The sequence below is a fragment of the Pristiophorus japonicus genome, chromosome 24 (genome assembly GCF_044704955.1).
Source record: "Pristiophorus japonicus isolate sPriJap1 chromosome 24, sPriJap1.hap1, whole genome shotgun sequence".
Lineage (NCBI taxonomy): Eukaryota > Metazoa > Chordata > Chondrichthyes > Pristiophoridae > Pristiophorus > Pristiophorus japonicus.
In genome coordinates this window covers 27,264,586-27,283,716 of record NC_092000.1, presented here as the reverse complement: position 1 = coordinate 27,283,716, position 19,131 = coordinate 27,264,586, and the positions used below count along the sequence as shown (strand labels likewise).

Below are 19,131 nucleotides of genomic sequence, written 5' to 3'. Positions count from 1 at the left end.
GGGACGTTTTACTACATTAAAGGTGCTATATAAATACAAGTTATTGTGCCTTTAGCCATCTACAACAACGTGGCCAATGTTGGGCGATGGGAGTAGGGGATTCACAAGAGGCCAGAGTTAGAGGAACGCAGAGTTTTCAGAGGGTTGTATGGCTGAAGGAGCTCAGCATTTTAGGACTCGAAGGGGCTCCAAACCCTTCTCCCTCTCCTCTGAGGCAGCACACGACTGCACCAATATACCTGTTAATCCCATACTGCTCTCTCTTTCCTCCCCTCCTGAAGGCACCGACTCGCACCGGGGGTGCAACTCCTCAAAAGGCAGCAGCAACTCAATCCTTCCTCCACCTAAGCAGCCATTCTTCATGTGAGCCCAGCCAGCGAGTACCAAGCTATTTGACCACTGAAAGCGTCACAACCAGCTTGATCCTGCTCTCAACCCACTTTCATACACTCAGTGTTACTGGAAACGCAACAGAGAACAGCAAGGTGACCAGGATTGGAAAATTTAAAAAGTCAAAGAATAAGGAGAAGGCAATAGATCAGGGTAGCACTGAGAGGAATTAAAACCAGAGCGTGCTAGGAAGGGTCAGAATGTATAAACATAAAGGTGAATCAGAAAGTGGGGTCAAACCAGCAAAAAAATGGTAAAGAAACAAATTTAAAAGCTCTTTATCTGAATGCACATAGGATTCGTAACAAAATAGATGAGTTGACAGCAAAAATAAATACAAACGAGCCAACTCAGAGATGTGGTTGCAAGGTGACCAGGATTGGGAATTAAATATTCAGGGTAATTTGACAATTTGGAAGGACAACCTGAAAGGAAAAGGAGGTGGGGTAGCTCGGTTAATAAAGGATGAGATCAGTGAGTTAGTGAGAAATGATACTGGCTCAGAAGATCAAGATGTTGAATCAGTTTGGGTGGAGATAAGGAATAATGGGGAAAAAGTCACTGGTGGTCCTAGTCTATAGGCCCCCTACTCTGTTGGACGGAGTACAAAAGAACAAATAATGGAGGCTTGTAAAAAGGGAACGGCAATAATCATGGGCAATTTTAACCTTCATATTGAATGGACAAAGCAAATTGGCCAAGGTAGCTTGGAGGAAGAGTTCATAGAGTGTACCCGGGATAGTTTCCTTGAACAGTACATTGCGGAACCAACCAGGGAGCAGGCTATCTTAGATCTGGTACTATGTAATGAGACATAGAAACATAGAAAATAGGTGCAGGAGCAGACCATTCCGCCCTTCGAGCCTGCACCACCATTCAATATCATGGCTGATCATTCACCTCAGTACCCTTTTCCTGCTTTCTCTCCATACCCCTTGATCCCTTTAGCCGTAACGGCCATATGCAACTCCCTCTTGAATATATCTAATGAACTGGCATCAACTACTCTCTGCGGTAGGGAATTCCACAGTGAGTCAAGAAGTTTCTCCTCATCTCAGTCCTAAATGGCTTACCCCTTATCCTTAGATTATGTCCCCTGGTTCTGGACTTCCCAAACATCGGGAAGATTCTTCCTGCATCTAACCTGTCCAGTCCCGTCAGAATTTTAAATGTTTCTATGAGATCCCCTCTCATCCTTCTAAACTCGTGAATACAGGCCCAGTTGATCCAGTCTCTCCTCATATGTCAGTCCTGCCATCCCGGGAATCAGTCTGGTGAACCTTCGCTGCACTCCCTCAATAGCAAGAATGTCCTTCCTCAGATTAGGAGACCAAAACTGAACACAATATTCCAGGTGAGGCCTTACTAAGGCCCTGTACAACCACAGTAAGACCTCCCTGCTCCTATACCCAAATCCCCTAGCTCTAAAGGCCAACATACCATTTGCCTTCTTCACCGCTTGTTGTACCTGCATGCCAACTTTCAATGACTGATGTACCATGACACCCAGGTCTCGTTACACCTCCCCTTTTCCTAATCTGCCACCATTCAGATAATATTCTGCCTTCATGTTTTTGCCACCAAAGTGGATAACCTCACATTTATCCACATTATACTGCATCTGCCATGCATTTGCCCACTCACCTAACCTGTCCAAGTCACCCTGCAGCCTCCTAGCGTCCTCCTCACAGCTCACACCACCACCCAGCTTAGTGTCATCCGCAAACTTGGATATATTACACTCAATTCCTTCATCTAAAATCATTAATGTATATTGTAAATAGCTGGGGTCCCAGCACTGAGCCCTGCGGCACCTCACTAGTCACTGCCTGCCATTCTGAAAAGGACCCGTTTATCCCAACTCTCTGCTTCCCGACTGCCAACCAGTTCTCTATCCACGTCAGTACATTACCCCCAATACCACGTGCTTTAATTTTGCACACCGATTTCTTGTATGGGACCTTGTCAAAAGCCATTTGAAAGTCCAAATACACCACACATTCACTGGTTCTCCCTTGTCCACTCTACTGGTTACATACTCAAAAAATTCCAGAAGATTTATCAAGCAGGATTTCCCTTTCATAAATCCATGCTTACTTGGACCGATCCTGTCACTGCTTTCCAAATGCACTGCTATTTCATCTTTAATAATTGATTCTAACATTTTCCCCACTACTGATGTCAGGCTAACCGGTCTATAATTACCCATTTTCTCTCCCTCCTTTTTTAAAAAAGTGGGGTTACATTAGCTACCCTCCAGTCCATAGGAGCTGATCCAGAGTCGATAGACTCTTGGAAAATGATCCCCAATGCATCCACTATTTCTAGGGCCACTTCCTTAAATACTCTGGGATGCAGACTATCGGCCTTCAATCCCATCAATTTCCCTAACACAATTTCACGTCTAAGAATTTCCTTCAGTTCCTCCTTCTCACTAGACCCTTGGTCCCCTAGTATTTCCGGAAGGTTATTTGTGTCTTCCTTCGTGAAGACAGAACCAAAGTATTTGTTCAACTGGACTGCCATTTCTTTGTTTCCCATTATAAATTCACCTTAATCTGACTGCAAGGTACCTACGGTTGTCTTTACTAATCTTTTTCTCTTCACATATCTATAGAAGCTTTTGCAGTCAGTTTTTATGTTCCCAGCAAGCTTCCTCTCATACTCTATTTTCCCCTCCTAATTAAACCCTTTGTCCTCCTCTGCTGAATTCTAAATTTCTCCCAGTCCTCAGGTTTGCTGCTTTTTCTGGCCAATTTATATGCCTCTTCCTTGGATCTAACACTATCCTTAATTTCCCTTGTTAGCCACGGTTGAGCCACCTTCCCCGTTTTATTTTTACTCCAGACAGGGATGTACATTTGTTGAAGTTCATCCATGTGATCTTTAAATGTTTGCCATTGCCTATCCACCGTCAACCCTTTAAATATCACTCGCCAGTCTATTCTAGTCAATTCACATCTCATACCATCGAAGTTACCTTTCCTTAAGTTCAGGACCCTAGTCTCTGAATTAACTGCGTTACTCTCCATCTTATTATGATGGTCACTCTTCCCCAAGGGGCCTTGCATAACAAGATTGCTAATTTCTCATGACACATCACCCAGTCTAGGATGGTCAGCCCTCTTGTTGGTTCCACGACATATTGGTCTAGAAAACCATTCCTAATACACTCCAGGAAATCCTCCTCCACCGTATTGCTACCAGTTTGGTTAGCCCAATCTATATGTAGATTAAAGTCGCCCATGATAACTGCTGTACCTTTATTGCACGCATCCCTAATTTTTTGTTTGATGCTGTCCCCAACCTCACTACTACTGTTTAGTGGTCTGTACACAACTCCCACCAACGTTTTCTGCTCTTTGGTATTCTGCAGCTCCACCCATACAGATTCCACATCATCCAAGTTAATGTCCTTCCTTACTGTTGCGTTAATTTCCTCTTTAACCAGCAACGCTACCCCACCTCCTTTTCCTTTCTGTCTATCCTTCCTGAATGTTGAATACCCCTGGATGTTGAGTTCCCAGCCTTGGACACCCTGGAGCCATATATTTCCGTGATGCCAATTATATCATGTTCATTAATTGCTTCCTGTGCAGTTAATTCGCCCACCTTATTACGAATACTTCTCGCATTGAGGCACAGAGCCTTCAGGCTTGTCTTTTGAACACACTTAGCCGCTTTAGAATTTTGCTGTAATGTGGCCCTTTTTGATTTTTGCCTTGGGTTTCTCTGCCCTCCACTTTTACTTTTCTTCTTTCTATCTTTTGCTTCTGCCCCCATTCTACGTCCCTGTCTCCCTGCATAGGTTCCCATTCCCCTGCTATATTAGTTTAACTCCTCCCCAACAGCACTAGAAAACACTCCCCCTAGAACATCGGTTCCGGTCCAGGTGCAGACCGTCCAGTTTGTACTGGTCCCACTTCCCCCAGAACCGGTTCCAATGTCCCAGGAATTTGAATCCCTCCCTTCTGCACCACTCCTCAAGCAACGTATTCATCTGAGCTATCCTGCAATTCCTACTCTGACTAGCACGTGGCACTGGTAGCAATCCTGAGATTACTACCTTTGAGGTCCTACTTTTTAATTTAACTCCTAGCTCCCTAAATTCAGCTTGCAGACAGGATTAATAAACAATCTCCTAGTAAAGGATCCTCTCGGAATGAGTGACCATAACATGGTTGAATTTCAAATTCAGTTGGAGGGTGAGAAAGTTGGATTCTAACCAGTGTCCTAAGCTTAAATAAAGGAGACTACAAAGGTATGAAGGCAGAGTTGACTAAAGTGGACTGGGAAAATAGATTAAAGTGTGAGATGGTTGATGAGCAGTGGCAGACATTTAAGGAGATATTTCATAACTCGCAAAAATATATCCCAATGAGAAGGAAAGGCTGTAAGAAAAGTGATAACCATCTGTGGCTAACTAAGGAAATAAGGGATGGTATCAAATTGAAAACAAGGGCATATAATGTGGCCAAGTCTAGTGGGAGGCCAGAGGATTGGGAAACTTTTCAAAGCCAGCAAAGAACGACTAAAAAAATGAGGGGGAAGATCGATTATGAAAGCAAACTAGTACGAAATATAAAAAGATAGAAAGAGTTTCTACAGGTACATAAAAAGGAAAAGAGTGGCTAATGTAAATGTTGGTCCCCTAGAGAATGAGACTGGGGAATTAATAATGGAGAACAGGGAAATGGTAGAGACGTTGAACAAATATTTTGTATTGGTCTTCACAGTAGAAGGCACTAAAAACATCCCAATAGTGGATAATCAAGGAGCTATAAGGAGGGAGGAACTTAATACAATCACTATCACTAATGAAGTAGTACTCAGTAAAATAATGTGACTAAAGGCAGACTAGTCCCCTGGACCTGATGGCTTACATCCTAGAGTCTTAAAAGAAATGGCTGCAGAGATAGTGGATGCATTGGTTGTAATCTACCAAAATTCCCTGGATTCTGGAGAGGTCCCAGCAGATTGCAAATGTAACACCCCTATTTAAAAAAGGAGGCAGACAGAAAGCAGGTAACTATAGACCGGTTAGCCTAACATTGGTCGTTGGGAAAATGCTGGAGTCCATTATTACAGAGGCAGTAGCAGGACATTTGGAAAAACATAATTCAATCAAGCAGAGTCAGCATGGTTTTATGAAAGAGAAATCATGTTTGACAAATTTGTTGGAGTTCTTTGAGGATGTAACGAGCAGGGTGGATAAAGGGGAACCAGTGGATGTGGTGTATTTGGATTTCCAGAAGGCATTCGATAAGGTGCCACATAAGAGGTTATTGCCCAAGATAAAAGCTCACGGGGTTGGGGGTAATATATTAGCATGGATTGAGGATTGGCTAACTAACAGAAAACAGAGAGTCGGGATAAACGTGTTATTTTCTGGTTGGCAAACAGTGACTAGTGGAGTGCCGCAGGGATCAGTGCTGGGGTCTCAACTATTTACAATCTATATTAATGACTTGGATGAAGGGACCGAGTGTAATGTAGCTGATGATACAAAGATGGGTGGGAAAGCAAATTGTGAGGACACAAATAATCTGCAAAGGGATATAGACAGGCTAAGTGAGCGGGCAAAAATTTGGCAGATGGAGTATAATGTAGGAAAATGTGAGGTTACCCACTTTGGCAGGAAAAAAAATGGAAAAGTAAATTATAATTTAAAATGGAGAAAAATTGCAAAATACTTCAATACAGAGGGACCTGGGGGTCCCTCTGTAGAATGTAGGTACAGCAAGTAATCAGGAAGACAAATGGAATGTTGGCCTTTATTGCAAGGGGGATGGAGTATAAAAGCATAGAATTCCTGCTACAACTGTACAGGGTATTGGTGAGGCCACACCTGGAGTACTGCATGCAGTTTTAGTCTCCATATTTAAAGGCAGGATATACTTTCATTGGAGGCTTTTCAGAGAAGGTTCACTAGGTTGATTCCGGAGATGAGGGGGTTGACTTATGAAGATAGGTTGGGCTCATACTCATTGGGGTTCAGAAGAATGAGCGGTGATCTTATCGAAACATGTAAGATAATGAGGGGGCTTGACAAGGTGGATGCAGAGAGGATGTTTCCACTGATATGGGAAACTAGAACTAGGGGGCATAGTCTCAGAATAATTCCTTTATTGCTCAAAAATCTGTCTATCTCCGTCTTAAATATATTCAATGACCCAGCCACCACAGCTCTTGGGGGCAGAGAATTCCACAGATTTACAACCCCCCGAGAAGAAATTTCTCCTCATCTCAGTTTTAAATGGGCAGCCCCTTATTCTGAGACTATGCTCCCGAGTTTTAGTTTCTCCTATGAGTTATCTGATTACACACTTATGGAGAGAGTTGGAACAGTCAAGGCACTATATAAATGCAAGTTGTTGTTGCCCCCAAAACGATCCGGAATGTTTTATTTCCGGGGATGTGGACGACACTGGCACAGCCTCATTGATCGGGTATCCGGAGAAGGTGGTGGAAGTGCTGCGGTCCTTGGTGCTCCCAGGGCGGACTCTTTGGGATACTCATCCAGGGACAATACATGTCCCAGTCCAGAGGCTGTGCGACTTGGAGGGGAATCACAGAGGTTGTGACGTTCCCACGACATTCCAGCCCTCGTCCTTGTTTGTGGAGAGATGTATGGGACTGGGAGGCGCTGTGGAAGGAACCTTGGAGCCAGTTGCTGCACTGCAGCCATGGTGAGCTGGTTGGGGATGGCGGGGGCAGTCAGATACGAAGTTCAGTGGCAGGTGTGGCAATCGAGCAGACGTCTCGGTCCTGGATGGACCTCAGCAATGGACACCTCCGGTCTGTGCGTCTTGGTCTCACATCTGGGCAGTGCATTTACTCACCGAGCCACTGGCAGACAGCTGGACCCTCCCAATGAATTACATTTCCAGCGTTTGTGAACTACCTTTCCCAGTCAAGCCTGCCTGCTCTGCTGGGACACAACTTGCACTATTGTTGCATATGGAGGAGCAATTACTGCCACGTCTCAGCACAGGGCAGACGTGTTACCACTCACACACCGGCACCTCGATTCACAGTCCGCGGACACGGGACGTAACTTACCAGGAGGCGTGTAGAGCGGGTGGTTGATGTGATAGGCCAGCCAAGCCGCGAAGCCCCAGTAGTAGGTGCAATTCTAAAAGCGGAGGGAAAGCAAGAGTCAAACCGGACTCGAAACAAAATGGGAGATCAAAGCAGTGACAGACAGGGTGAAGACAGCTCAATCCAATACAGTCACAACTGACCAGGACAACATGCACACAGACCTGATCAAAACTTAGTCCCAAGGGCTGTGGAGGCTCAGTCGTTGAGTACATTCAAGGCTGAGATCGATAGATTTTTGGACTCTAAGAGAATCAATAGATATGGGGATAGTGCACGAAAGTGGAATTAAGGTAAATGATCAGCCACAATCTCACTGAATGGCGGAGCAGGCTCAAGGGGCCACATGGCCTAATCCTGCTCTTATATCTTGCGTTCTTGTACGCACTAACCTATCCCAATCTCCAAAATCCACAGGTAGGGTTTCTGTTTACCAAACAGAGTGCACATTCGCTCTCTGCTTCAGAGGTGCACGCCACTTATCTAAGCCTAGAACAAATGGTGGAGTAGAGGACTAGTGACTCCAGAGTGTGTGCCGGGATATTGCTGGACCGCAGCCTGATAGAACCACACAGCATAGCACAGTACTGGTAAACTGCCCGCTCAGCCAGCTAGTATCACCTGACCCACAAGCGCATTGACCGGTTTTTGTTCTTGGAAAGAGAGCGTCGCTGGCAAGACCGGCATTTATTGCCCATCCCTAATAACCTGGAGAAGATGGTGGTGGGCCTTCTACTTCAACCGCTGCAGTGCGTGTGGTGAAGGTACTCCCTCAACGGTATTAAGTAAGGATCCAGGATATTGGCCCAGCAATGATGAAGGGACAACGATATATGTCCAAGTCTGGAAGGTGTGAGATTTGGACAGGAGCTTGGAGGTGGTGGTGTTCCATTGCGCCTGCTTCCTTTGTCCTTCGAGGTGGTGAGGCGCTGTTACAGTAACCTTGACGAGTCGCGACAGTGCATCCTGTAGATGGGACACACTGCAGCCATGGTGAGCCGGTGGTGCAGTGAGTGGATACTGATTCCAGTGGCAGGGGCACTGGTCAAGCAAAGTCTCTGTCCTGGATGGCGTCGAGCTTCGAGTGCTGTGGCTGCAACATCCAGACAATTGGAGAGTATCCCATCACACTCCTGACTTGAGCCTTGTAGATGGTGGAGGCACTTTGGGGAGTCAGGAGGTGAGACACTCGTCACCCTGTAACTGGCCTCTGCCCTGCTCTTGTTGCCAAGGTGTTGACGTGGCTGGTCCAGTCAAGCTTCTGGTGATCCCCAAGATGGCGGTGACGATGATCTCGGCAATGGTGGCGCCGCTGAGGGCAGGGGGTGGATGGTGGGTTTTCTCATGTTCAAAATGGACATTAGTCAGCCCAGGGGAAGGGGGCAAAAACACAAGGCAGTCACGGAGTGTTTCTGCTTCCAATTGCTAGTGCTAGCTGTGGCTCAGTGGGTAGCACACTTTCCTTGAAATCAGAAGTCGTGGGTTCAAGTCCCACCCCAGAGACTTGAGCACATAAACCCAGGCTGCACTCCCAGTGCAGTGCTGAGGGAGTGCTGCTCTGTCGGAGGTGTCGTCTTTCGGATGAGATGTTAAACCGAGACCCCGTCTGCTCTCTCAGGTTGATGTAAAAGATCCCATGGCACTAATTCAAAGAAGAGCAGGGGAGTTATCCCCGGTGCCCTGGCCAATATTTATCCCTCAATCAACATAACAAAAACAGATTATCTGGTCATTATCACATTGCTGTGTGTGGGAGCTTGCTGTGCGCAAACTGGCTGTCCGTATTTCCTACATTACAACAGTGGCTACACGCCAAAAGTACTTCATTGGCTGCAATTTGGAATGTCCTGAGGTCATGAAAGGCGCTATATAAATGAAAGGCGCTATATAAATGCAAGTCTTTCTTTTTTTCAATTATTTAAAACAAAACTCAACCAGCTCCCGAGTAAATCGATTTAAAAATTGAGGCAGTTGATGAGCAGGTTGTGGCCATGTGTCCTGGCTGACTGAATCGCTGCATGTATGTTGCAAGTAGCGTGATATCACCTGGAAGTTGTGCTGAAAAGGGCAGATCAAATTCAGTGCAGGCCAACATATCTGAACCGGTCTCGACCTCTCCATGCCGGGGGAATGCAGGACCCGTTTCAGTTGAGGGATGTCACAGGCATGCACTTCGGTTAACATTACCGCCCGCCCCAAAAACAGGCTATGATGTTCCCTTGAGTTCAAAGGGTTAAATTAGGTCAGGTTTCGTAGACTAGGCTTGTAGTCCTTTGAATATATTAGATTAAGGGGGCGATCTCTTTCAACTGTTTATGATTAAACAATTTCTTCTGGTGGGGGAATTCAGAACAAGGATATAAAAATTAGAGCGAGGCTGTTCAGAGGTGATGTCAGAAAGCACTTCTTCACACAATGGGTAGTGGGAATCTGGAAAGCTCTCCCCTACAAGGCCATGCATGCTGGGGATCAGTTGGGCGCTTTCAAGATCGAGATGGCTTGATTTTGTTGGGTAAAGGCATCAAGGGATATGGGGAAAAGGCAGGCAAAAGATCAGCCATCATCTGACCAAATGGCAGAGCAGGCTCGAGGGGCTGAATGGCCTCCTCCTGTTCCTATGTATCGAGCTCTACATACTGTAGCTGTATTCCCAGGCAGGTTAAGAGCTCTACACAGATGGGGCAAACTCCACAGATAACCAGAGGGTAAGCCTTACAAGGTAGTCATTGTTACCTTAAAGATGTTTCGGAACGGCATGGTGCCATGGGAAAACCGGTGAACAAACAGCGTCTCCAGTAGCCTTTTGATGTAGTGGAAGGAATGACAAATACAGGCCAGGCTGCAGGAGAGAAAGAGAAAGAAAGAGAGTGTAGGGTTAACCTCAATCAGTGGATGACCGACACTTAACACTGCAATCTGGCAGAGCACTGCTTAAAATGGCTGCTAACTGGTTGGGTTACTGACTGCATTAAATGAACACACAACGGACTCGGGCAAGTGCATTAATGAGTGATCACTGAGGAACCTTCAATGCCAAAGTGCAATGCTCCATCCAGATTTCCCACATACTACCCCTGCCCCTCACTAATTACATAGGATTACACGGGATATACAGCACAGACAGGCCATTCGGCCCAACCAGTCCATGTCAGCGTTTATACTCCACTCGAGCCTCCTCCAGTCTTTCCTCATCTAACTATTTGCATAACCCTCTATTCCCTTCCCCCTCATATGCTTGTCTAACTTTCTCTTAAATGCATCGATACTATTCCCTTCAACCACTCCCTGTGGTAGCGAGTTCCACATTCACTCGCTGGGTAAAGAAGTTTCTTCTGAATCCCCTATCTGATTTCTTGGTGATTATCTTATATTGATGGCCTCTAGTTATACTCTTCCCCACAAGTGGAAACACTCTCTCTGTATCCACTCGATCAAAACCTTTCATAATTTTAACGACCTGTATTAGGTCACCCCTCAGCCATCTCTTTTCAAGAGAAAAGAGACCCAGCCTGTTCATCCTTTCCCGATATGTATATCCTCACATTTGTGGTATCATCCTTGTGATCCTTCTCTGCACCCTCTCCAGTGCCTCTATATTTTAGAATTCAGCAAAGAGCGACCAAGAAATTGATTAAGAAAGGGAAAATAGATTATTAGAGTAAACTAGCAAGCGATATAAAAACAGATGGAAAGCTTGTATAGGTATGTAAAAAGGAAAAGATTAGCAAAAGTAAATATGGGTCCCTTACAGGCTGAGACAGGAGAAATTATAATGGGGAATAAGGAAATGGCAGAGAAATTAAATACTTTGTGTCGGTCTTCACGGAAGGAGACGCAAAAAATCCCCCAGAAATAGTGGAGAACCAAGGGTCCAGCAAGAATAAGGATCTGAAAGAAATTAGTATTAGTAAAAAAATAATACTGGAGAAATTAATGGGATTGAAAGCTGATAAATCCCCTGGGTCTGATGGCCTACATCCTGATGTTTTGAAAAAGAGGTGCCTATAGAGAGAGTGGATGCATTGGTTGTTATCTTCCAAAATTCTAAAGATTCTAGAACGGTTCCCGCAGACTGGAAGGTAGCTAATGTAACCCCGCTATTTAAGAAAGGAGGGAAGAGAGAAAACGGGGAACTACGGACCAGTTGGCCTGACATCAATAGTACGGAAAACCAGTAGAAGGAAAATGCTAGAATCTATTATTAAAGGAGGTGGTAACAGATAATAATTAGAAAATAATGATAGGATTGGGCAGTGTCAACACAGATTTATGTTTGACATATCGTTTAAGAATTTTTTTGAGGTTGTAACTAGTAGAATAGATAAGGGGGAACCAGTGGATGTGGTGTATTTGGATTTTCAGAAAGCATTCGATAAGGTGTCACACAAGAGGTTAGTAAACAAAATTAGGGCTCATGGGATTGGGGGTCATATACTAGCATGGATTGTGGATTGGTTAACGGACAGAAAACAGAGAGTAGGAATAAACAGGTCATTTTCGGGTTGGCAGACTGTAACTATTGGGGTACCACAAGGATCGATGTTTGGGCCCCAGCTATTCACAATCTATATCAATGATTTGGATGAAGGGAACCAAATGTAATATGTCCAAGTTTGCTGATGATACAAAGCTAGGTAGGAATGAAAGTTGTGAGGAGGATGCAAAGAGACTTCAAGGGAATATAGACAGGCTAAGTGAGTGGGCAAGTACATGGAATATAATGTGGAGAAATGTGAAGTTATCCACTTTGGTAGGAAAAATAGAAAAGTAAAGTTTTTTTTTTAAATGGTGAGAAATTGGGAAATGTTGGTGTTCAGAGAGATCTGGGTGTCCTTGTACACGAATCACTGAAAGTTAACATGCAGGTACAGCAAGCAAATAAAGCAAATGGTATGTTGGCCTTTATTACAAGAGGATTTAAGTATAAGAGTAAAGACGTCCGTCTTACTGCAATTATATCGGGCCCTGGTGAGACCACACCTGGAGTATTGTGGACAGTTTTGGTCTCCTTACCCAAGGGAGGATATATTTGCCATAGAGGGAGTGCAACGAAGGTTCACCAGACTGATTCCTGGGATGGGGGATTATTCTATGAGTCTCAGAATAAGGGGTGAGCCATTTAGGACGGAGATGAGGAGAGACTTCTTCACTCAGAGGGCGGTGAATCTTTGGAATTCTATTCCCCAGAGGGCTGTGGAGGCCGGGTCATTGAGGCTATTCAAGACAGAGATCGATAGATTTTGGGATGTTAAGGTAACGAAGGGATATGTGGATAGTGCGGGAAAGTGGAGTTGAGGTAGATCAGCCATGATCTAACTGAATGGCGGAGCAGGCTCAAGGGGCTGAATGGCCCGACTCCTTCCCTAATGATGTTCTTGTATCCTTTTTAGAATATGGTGACCAGAATTGTACACAGTACTCCAAGTGTGATCTAACCAATGTTTGATACAGGTTTAGCAGAACTTCACCACTTTTCAATTCTATCCCTTTAGAAATAAACCCTAATGCTTGGTTTGTTTTTTTAAAAATATAAATGACCTTGTTAACCTGCGTCGCTAATTTTAGTGGTTTGTGTATTGGTACTCCCAGAATATACTCAAAGACTGAGCTTCCACAGCCCTCTTCATTAGAGAATTCCAAAGATTCATCACCCTCTTAGTGAAGGAATGCCTCAGAATGGTAGCATAGTGGTGATGTTATTAGTCTAGTGATCCAGAGGCCTGGACTAATGATCCAGAGACATGAGTTCAAATCCCAACCCGGCAGCTAGGGAATTTAAATTCAGTTGATTAAAATAAAATCTGGAATTTAAAAAAAGCTAGCATCAGAAATGGTGACCATGAAACTAATCGTAAAAACCCATCTGGTTCACTCATGTCCTTCAGGGAAGGAAATCTGCCGTCCTTACCCGGTCTGGCCTCCACGTGACTCCAGACCCACAGCAATGTTGATTCTTAACTGCCCCTGTGAAATGGCCGAGCGAGACACTCAGTTGTACCGAACTGCTACATGGGCTATAGCAGTTCCAGAAGGCAGCTCACCACCACCTTCCTTCCCAAGGAGCAATTAGGGATGGCCAATAAATGCCGGCCTTGCCAGCGATGTCCACATCCCGTGGACGAATAAAAAAAAACACAACATCCCTTTGCTCCTCTACCGCGCCCAGACTCGCACCCACCCTGCGAGAAATCACTCGCGGTCTGTGGAGTGAGCCAGTGGCTATGGAACTGTACAGCAGCAAGAAGTCAGGAGAGAAAAAAATAGGGGAGGGAGGAGCAAAAATATGCAAGTAGGGCATTAGAAATATACACCAGCGTTGAGCAGGTCTCTGATTGATGGTGAAGGACAAGGGAAACACTCATTGCTCACTGTGTAGGTTGAACCTTAAAAAAACATTTAAATTACAGCCAGGATGATCTCCTGGACTAGTTTCGATCACCTGGATGGGTCGGAGAGGAATTTCCCCAGATTTTTTTCCCCAATTTGGCTTAGGCTTTTTAATCAGTTTTTTTGCCTCTCCCAGATCACATGGCTCCGGTTGAGGTGGAGTGTAGAATGTTTCAGTAAGAGGTGTCGCAGTTGTGTGTGGGGCGGACTGGATGGGCTGGGTGCTCTTTACCTTTCCACCATTGTTCATATGTTTATATGTAACTTTCAGGGCTGCTGACCGAGGGGCGTGTGGCTCTTTGTCGGCCGGCGCGGACACAATGGGCCGAAATGGCCTCCTTCTGCATTGTATATTTCTATGTTTCTATGTTGGCGTCGCTGATAAGGCTGTCATTTATTACCCATCCCTCGTTGACCTGGAGAAGGCGGTGGTGGGCCGCCTGCTTGAACCGTGTAGGCTTTCCACGTTTAAGTCTGGGCTGATAGTAAAAAGATTGTCTCCAAACGCCAGACAACATTCAACTTACTGCACGACCGAGTGTGGACTTGAGGTCAAAGCATGTTTCGGCCCGTAGATAAACGGCAGCCGGAAATAGAAAAGCAGGTAGATCATCAGCGGCCCAGCATACTCGGTGAGAAACACCTGGGGAAAAACAACAGCACGTCACAGGCTGAACTTCCACGTTGAGGAGGCCGGGGGTCGCTCCTCAACCTCTGGCCAGTCCCAGGGTCCCCATCTCTGTCTACCCGGTGTGGAGGGTGGGGCAAGCCAGAGGGCCTTCTCATGGGTCTGTTCCTGGCCAAGGTGGTCTACTACAGGTCCAGGATAGATGCGGGCTGTGGGGGAAGGGATAGGAGGTTGCTCTGGCTGCCTGCTTCTCCTCCTCAGTCTTGTCCCCGCCTGGAGAGGGAGCACATCGGGGCCTTCCGCGACCGGTGGGCACCGCAAGGGACTTGAGTGTTTGGTGGGAGTTTAGAACCTTATCGGCAATTAGGAGCAGGAGTCGGCCATTTGGCCCCTCGAGCCTGCTCCGCCATTCAGTAAGATCGTGGCTGATCTGATCTTGGCCTCAACTCTACTTCCCTGCCCGCTCCCCATAACCCTTGACTCCCTTATCGTTCAAAAATCTGTCTATCTCCTTCTTAAATATATTCAATGACCCAGCCTCCACAGCTCTCTGGGTAGAAAATTTTAGATTTACAACCCTCACGAGAAGAAATTCCTCATTTCAGTTTTAAATGGGCGACCCCTTATTCTGAAACTATGCCCCCCTAGTTCGAAGTTCCCCCACGAGGGGAAAACACCCTCCCTGCATCTACCTTCTCAAGCTCCCTCAGAATCTTATAATTTTCAATAAGATCACCTCTCATTCTTCTAAACTCAAACGAGTATAGGCCCAACCGTGCGATTATTATGGTTTGCTAAGCTTCCTTTATGGAAAAGTTCTTCTGATTAGTTGTGCTCCATTAAAAAGAGGCATTCATGACTAAATCACTGACTCATTGCATTCCTGCTAATTCAGATCCTCATACTTGCAGGCACTCGAGTGCCAACCCAGACATACCACACCAGAGAAATGTTGGCACACACATCCCAAGGATTCTTGGTTCTGGTTAGTCCACTCACAAAGTTCAAAGTTCAAAGTTCAATTAAGCACTTGCAAACCAAAGCTTCTGCGAGTGTTGTTGACCACACTGTGTGTTGGTTCTTCAGTTTTAACATGGTAAATCTGTCATCAAAGGCCACTTCTACAGCACAGAGTGTCATTTTATAGTCACTTGACATCAGTGGGGACTGATTGTACTACTATAAAAATAAAATATACTGCCAGCGTGGCTCGGTTAGTAGCACTCGTACCTTGGAATCAGAAAGCTGCACGTGGAAGTGCCACTCCAGGAATGGAACATATAATCCAGGCAGACCCCAGGGGGAGTGTAGCATTGTTGGCAGGGCCTGTGTACTTAGGCTTTAATTAGCAGGGGTCCTGCTCAAATTCAGGCGGGTCCTTTGGTTAGCTCAAAATAGCTACTCAGAGACAATCCATCTGAAGGGGTAGAATCATGGAACACAGGAGGCGGCCATTCAGCCCACTCTTCGAAAGAGCTATCCATTTAGTCACAGCGTCCCTTCTCTTCCTCTTCTAGACAGTCCTTAAAACCTACCTCTTGGACCAAGCTTTTGGTCACCTATCCTGATATTTCCTTATGTGGCTCAGTGTCAAATGTCACTTAGTAACACTCCTGTGAAGCGCCTTGGGACATTTTACTATGTTAAAGAAAGACTTGCATTCATATAGCGCCTTTCATGACCACCGGACGTCTCAAAGCACTTTACAGCCAATGACGTACTTTTGGAGTGTAGTCACTCTTGTAATGTGGGAAACACAGCAGCAAACTTGAGCACAGTAAACTCCCACACACAGCAATGTGATAATGACCAGATAATCTAGGGTTTTTTGTTATGTTGATTGAGGGATAAATATTGGCCCCAGGACACCAGGGATAACTCCCCTGCTCGTTTTTGAAATAGTGCCACGAGATCTTTTACATCCACCTGAGAGGGCAGACGGGGCCTCGGTTTAACGTCTCATCCAAAAGGCGGCACCTCTGACAGTGCGGCACTCCCTCAGCACTGCACTGGGAGTGTCAGCCTAGATTTACGTGCTCAAGTTCCTGGAGTGGGACTCGAACCCACAACCTTCTGACTCCGAGGTGAGGGTGCTACCCACTGAGCCACAGCTGATGGCTGGTTAAAGGCGCTATATAAATACAAGTTGTTGTTGCTCTTTCCCTGTAGCCCTGCAAATGTTTTCTGTTTCAAATATTTATCCAATACTCTTGTGAAAATCATGATTGAATCTGCCTCAATTTCAATTTAAAAAAAAAGATCAAACATGAATTTCTATAGTGAGTCACCACGTCCCTCAATGAATGAAGTACTTTGGCATGTAGTAACTTATGCAGGTGGACAGAGTGCTCAATCCCACAAACACCTCGTCAGTAGTTCACCCTGTCGACAAACAGGCTAGCTCTGCGATACTGCAGGTCTTCCAGATAGGCCGATGTAATGGGCATTCTACATTCCCCCCAGTGAAGAACACACCAGGATCATGCTCATGCTTAGTCTTGGCGTGCCTCTACACAGAATTGCGGAGAGTAAAAGACACAGGTTTCAACTCAGGAGGTGGGTCCACCTGTAAATCTATCAACCAGCAGTTTGCACAATAAAAAGGGAATGTTCACACAAAAAGGGAAACTGTCGAACCTTTAACAGTGGTGCCCTTCAGATTAGACAAGGTCCCAGCTCCCTGTTTAGGTGGATATTAAAGATATCAAGACTATTCAAAAGGGCAGGGAGCTTTCACGGTCCTGGAGAACATTTCTCCCTCAACCTACAGCACCGAAAAAAAAAACTAACTTCTTAAAAATTCCTTCACGGGGTGTGGCATCGCTGGCAAGGCCAGCGTTTATTGCCCATCCTCAATTGCCGCTCGAGATGGTGGTGGTGAGCCGCCTTCTCGAACCGCTGCAGTCCGTGTGGCGAAGGTGCTCCCACAGTGCTATTGGGGAGGGAGTTCCAGGATTTTGACCCAGCGACGATGAAGGAACGGCTGATATATTTCCAAGTCAGGACGGTGTGTGACTTGGAGGGGAACGTGGAGGTGATGGTGTTCCCATGCGCCTGCTGCCCTTGTCCTTCTAGGTGGTAGAGGTCATGGGTTTGGGAGGTGCTGCCGAAGAAGCCTTGGCGAGTTGCTGCAGTGCATCTTGTGGATGGTGCACACTGCAGCTACGGAGCGCCAGTGGTGGAGGGAGTGAATGTTGAAGGTGGTGGATGGGGGGCCGATCAAGCGGGCTGCTTTGTCCTGGATGGTGCCAAGCTTCTTGAGTGTTGTTGGAGTTTCACTCATCCAGGCAAGCGGAGAGTATTCCATCACACTCCTGACTTGTGCCTTGAAGATGGTGGAAAGGCTTTGGGGAGTCAGGAGACGAGACACTCCCTGCAGAATACAAAACCTCTGACCCACTCTTGTAGCCACAGTACTTACGGAGCTGGTCCAGTTAGGTTTCTGACAGATGATGATTAGGTGCTGTATAAATAGAAGACTTTCTTTGCTACTATGTGGTGTCAGCTGTAGCTCCGTTGCCTCGGAGTCAGAAGATCGTGGGTTCAAGTCCCACTCCAAAGACTTGAGCACAAAATCCAGGCGGTCACTCTTCGTGTGGTACTGAGGGAGCGCTGCACTGTCGGAGGTGCCGTCTTTTGGTTGAGATGTTAAACCGAGGCCCCGTCTGCTCTCAGGACATGAAAGATCTCTCGACACCATTTCAAACAAGGAGTAGGTTGGGCCTCTACTCACTGGAATTCAGAAGAATGAGAGGTGATCTTATCGAAACGAATGAGATTATGAGGGGGCTTGACAAGGTGGATGCAGAGAGGATGTTTCCAATCATAGGGGAGACTAGAACTAGAGCGAATATTGGTAGAATAAGTGGCCGCCTATTTAAAACTGAGATGAGGAGAAATTTCTTCTCTCAGAGGGTTGTAAATCTGTGGAATTCGCTGCCTCAGAGAGCCGTGGAAGCTGGGACATTGAATAAATTTAAGACACAAATAGACAGTTTCCTAACCGATAAGGGAATAAGGGGTTATGGGGAGTGGGCAGGGAAGTGAACCAGAGTCCATGATCGGATCAGCCATGATCGTATTAAATGGCAGAGCAGGCTCGAGGGGCCGTATGGCCTACTCCTGCTCCTATTTCTTATGTCCTTAAGAGCAAGAGAGTTCTCCCCAGTGTCCTGGCCAATATTTATCCCTCAACATCACAAACAGATTATCTGCTCATTATCACATTGCTGTTTGTGGGAGCTTGCTGTGCGCAAATTGGCTGCCGCGTTTCCCACATTACAACAGTGACTACACTCCAAAAGTACTTCATTGCAGTTCTCATGTATTTGCTTCATGGGTTCTTTGCTTAAGAAGTTTATAGCAACACATTGCTGTTAAGAACTAGTTTTAAATTGGTTAATGTTTCCAAATGTTCACTGCTGTGATTGTTGCGTGCTTTGCATTCACTGTTGTGATTCGTGAACTTTATCCTTGCTCTGACTTTTAAAAAATTAATTCATCTGATGTGAGCGTCGCTGGCAAGGCCAGTATTTATTGCCCATCCCCAATTGACCTCGAGGAGGTGATGGTGAGCCGCCTTCTTGAACCGCTGCAGTCCCGTGTGGTGAAGGTTTTCCTAGTGA

At 45.8% G+C, this 19,131-nt stretch overlaps 1 protein-coding gene across 1 annotated transcript in view; it reads right to left on the bottom strand.

The window, feature by feature from the left end:
* The window catches only part of LOC139237852 (very-long-chain enoyl-CoA reductase-like), a gene marked incomplete at its 5' end in the record, with an annotated part of 42,469 nt that overhangs the window by 15,868 nt on the left and 7,470 nt on the right, over positions 1 to 19,131 (bottom strand). The window contains 3 exons of the mRNA XM_070867076.1: positions 7,453 to 7,525; positions 10,225 to 10,330; positions 14,406 to 14,521. Of these exons, the coding sequence (XP_070723177.1) occupies positions 7,453 to 7,525; positions 10,225 to 10,330; positions 14,406 to 14,521 (295 nt within the window). The remainder of the gene's footprint in view (positions 1 to 7,452; positions 7,526 to 10,224; positions 10,331 to 14,405; positions 14,522 to 19,131) is intronic.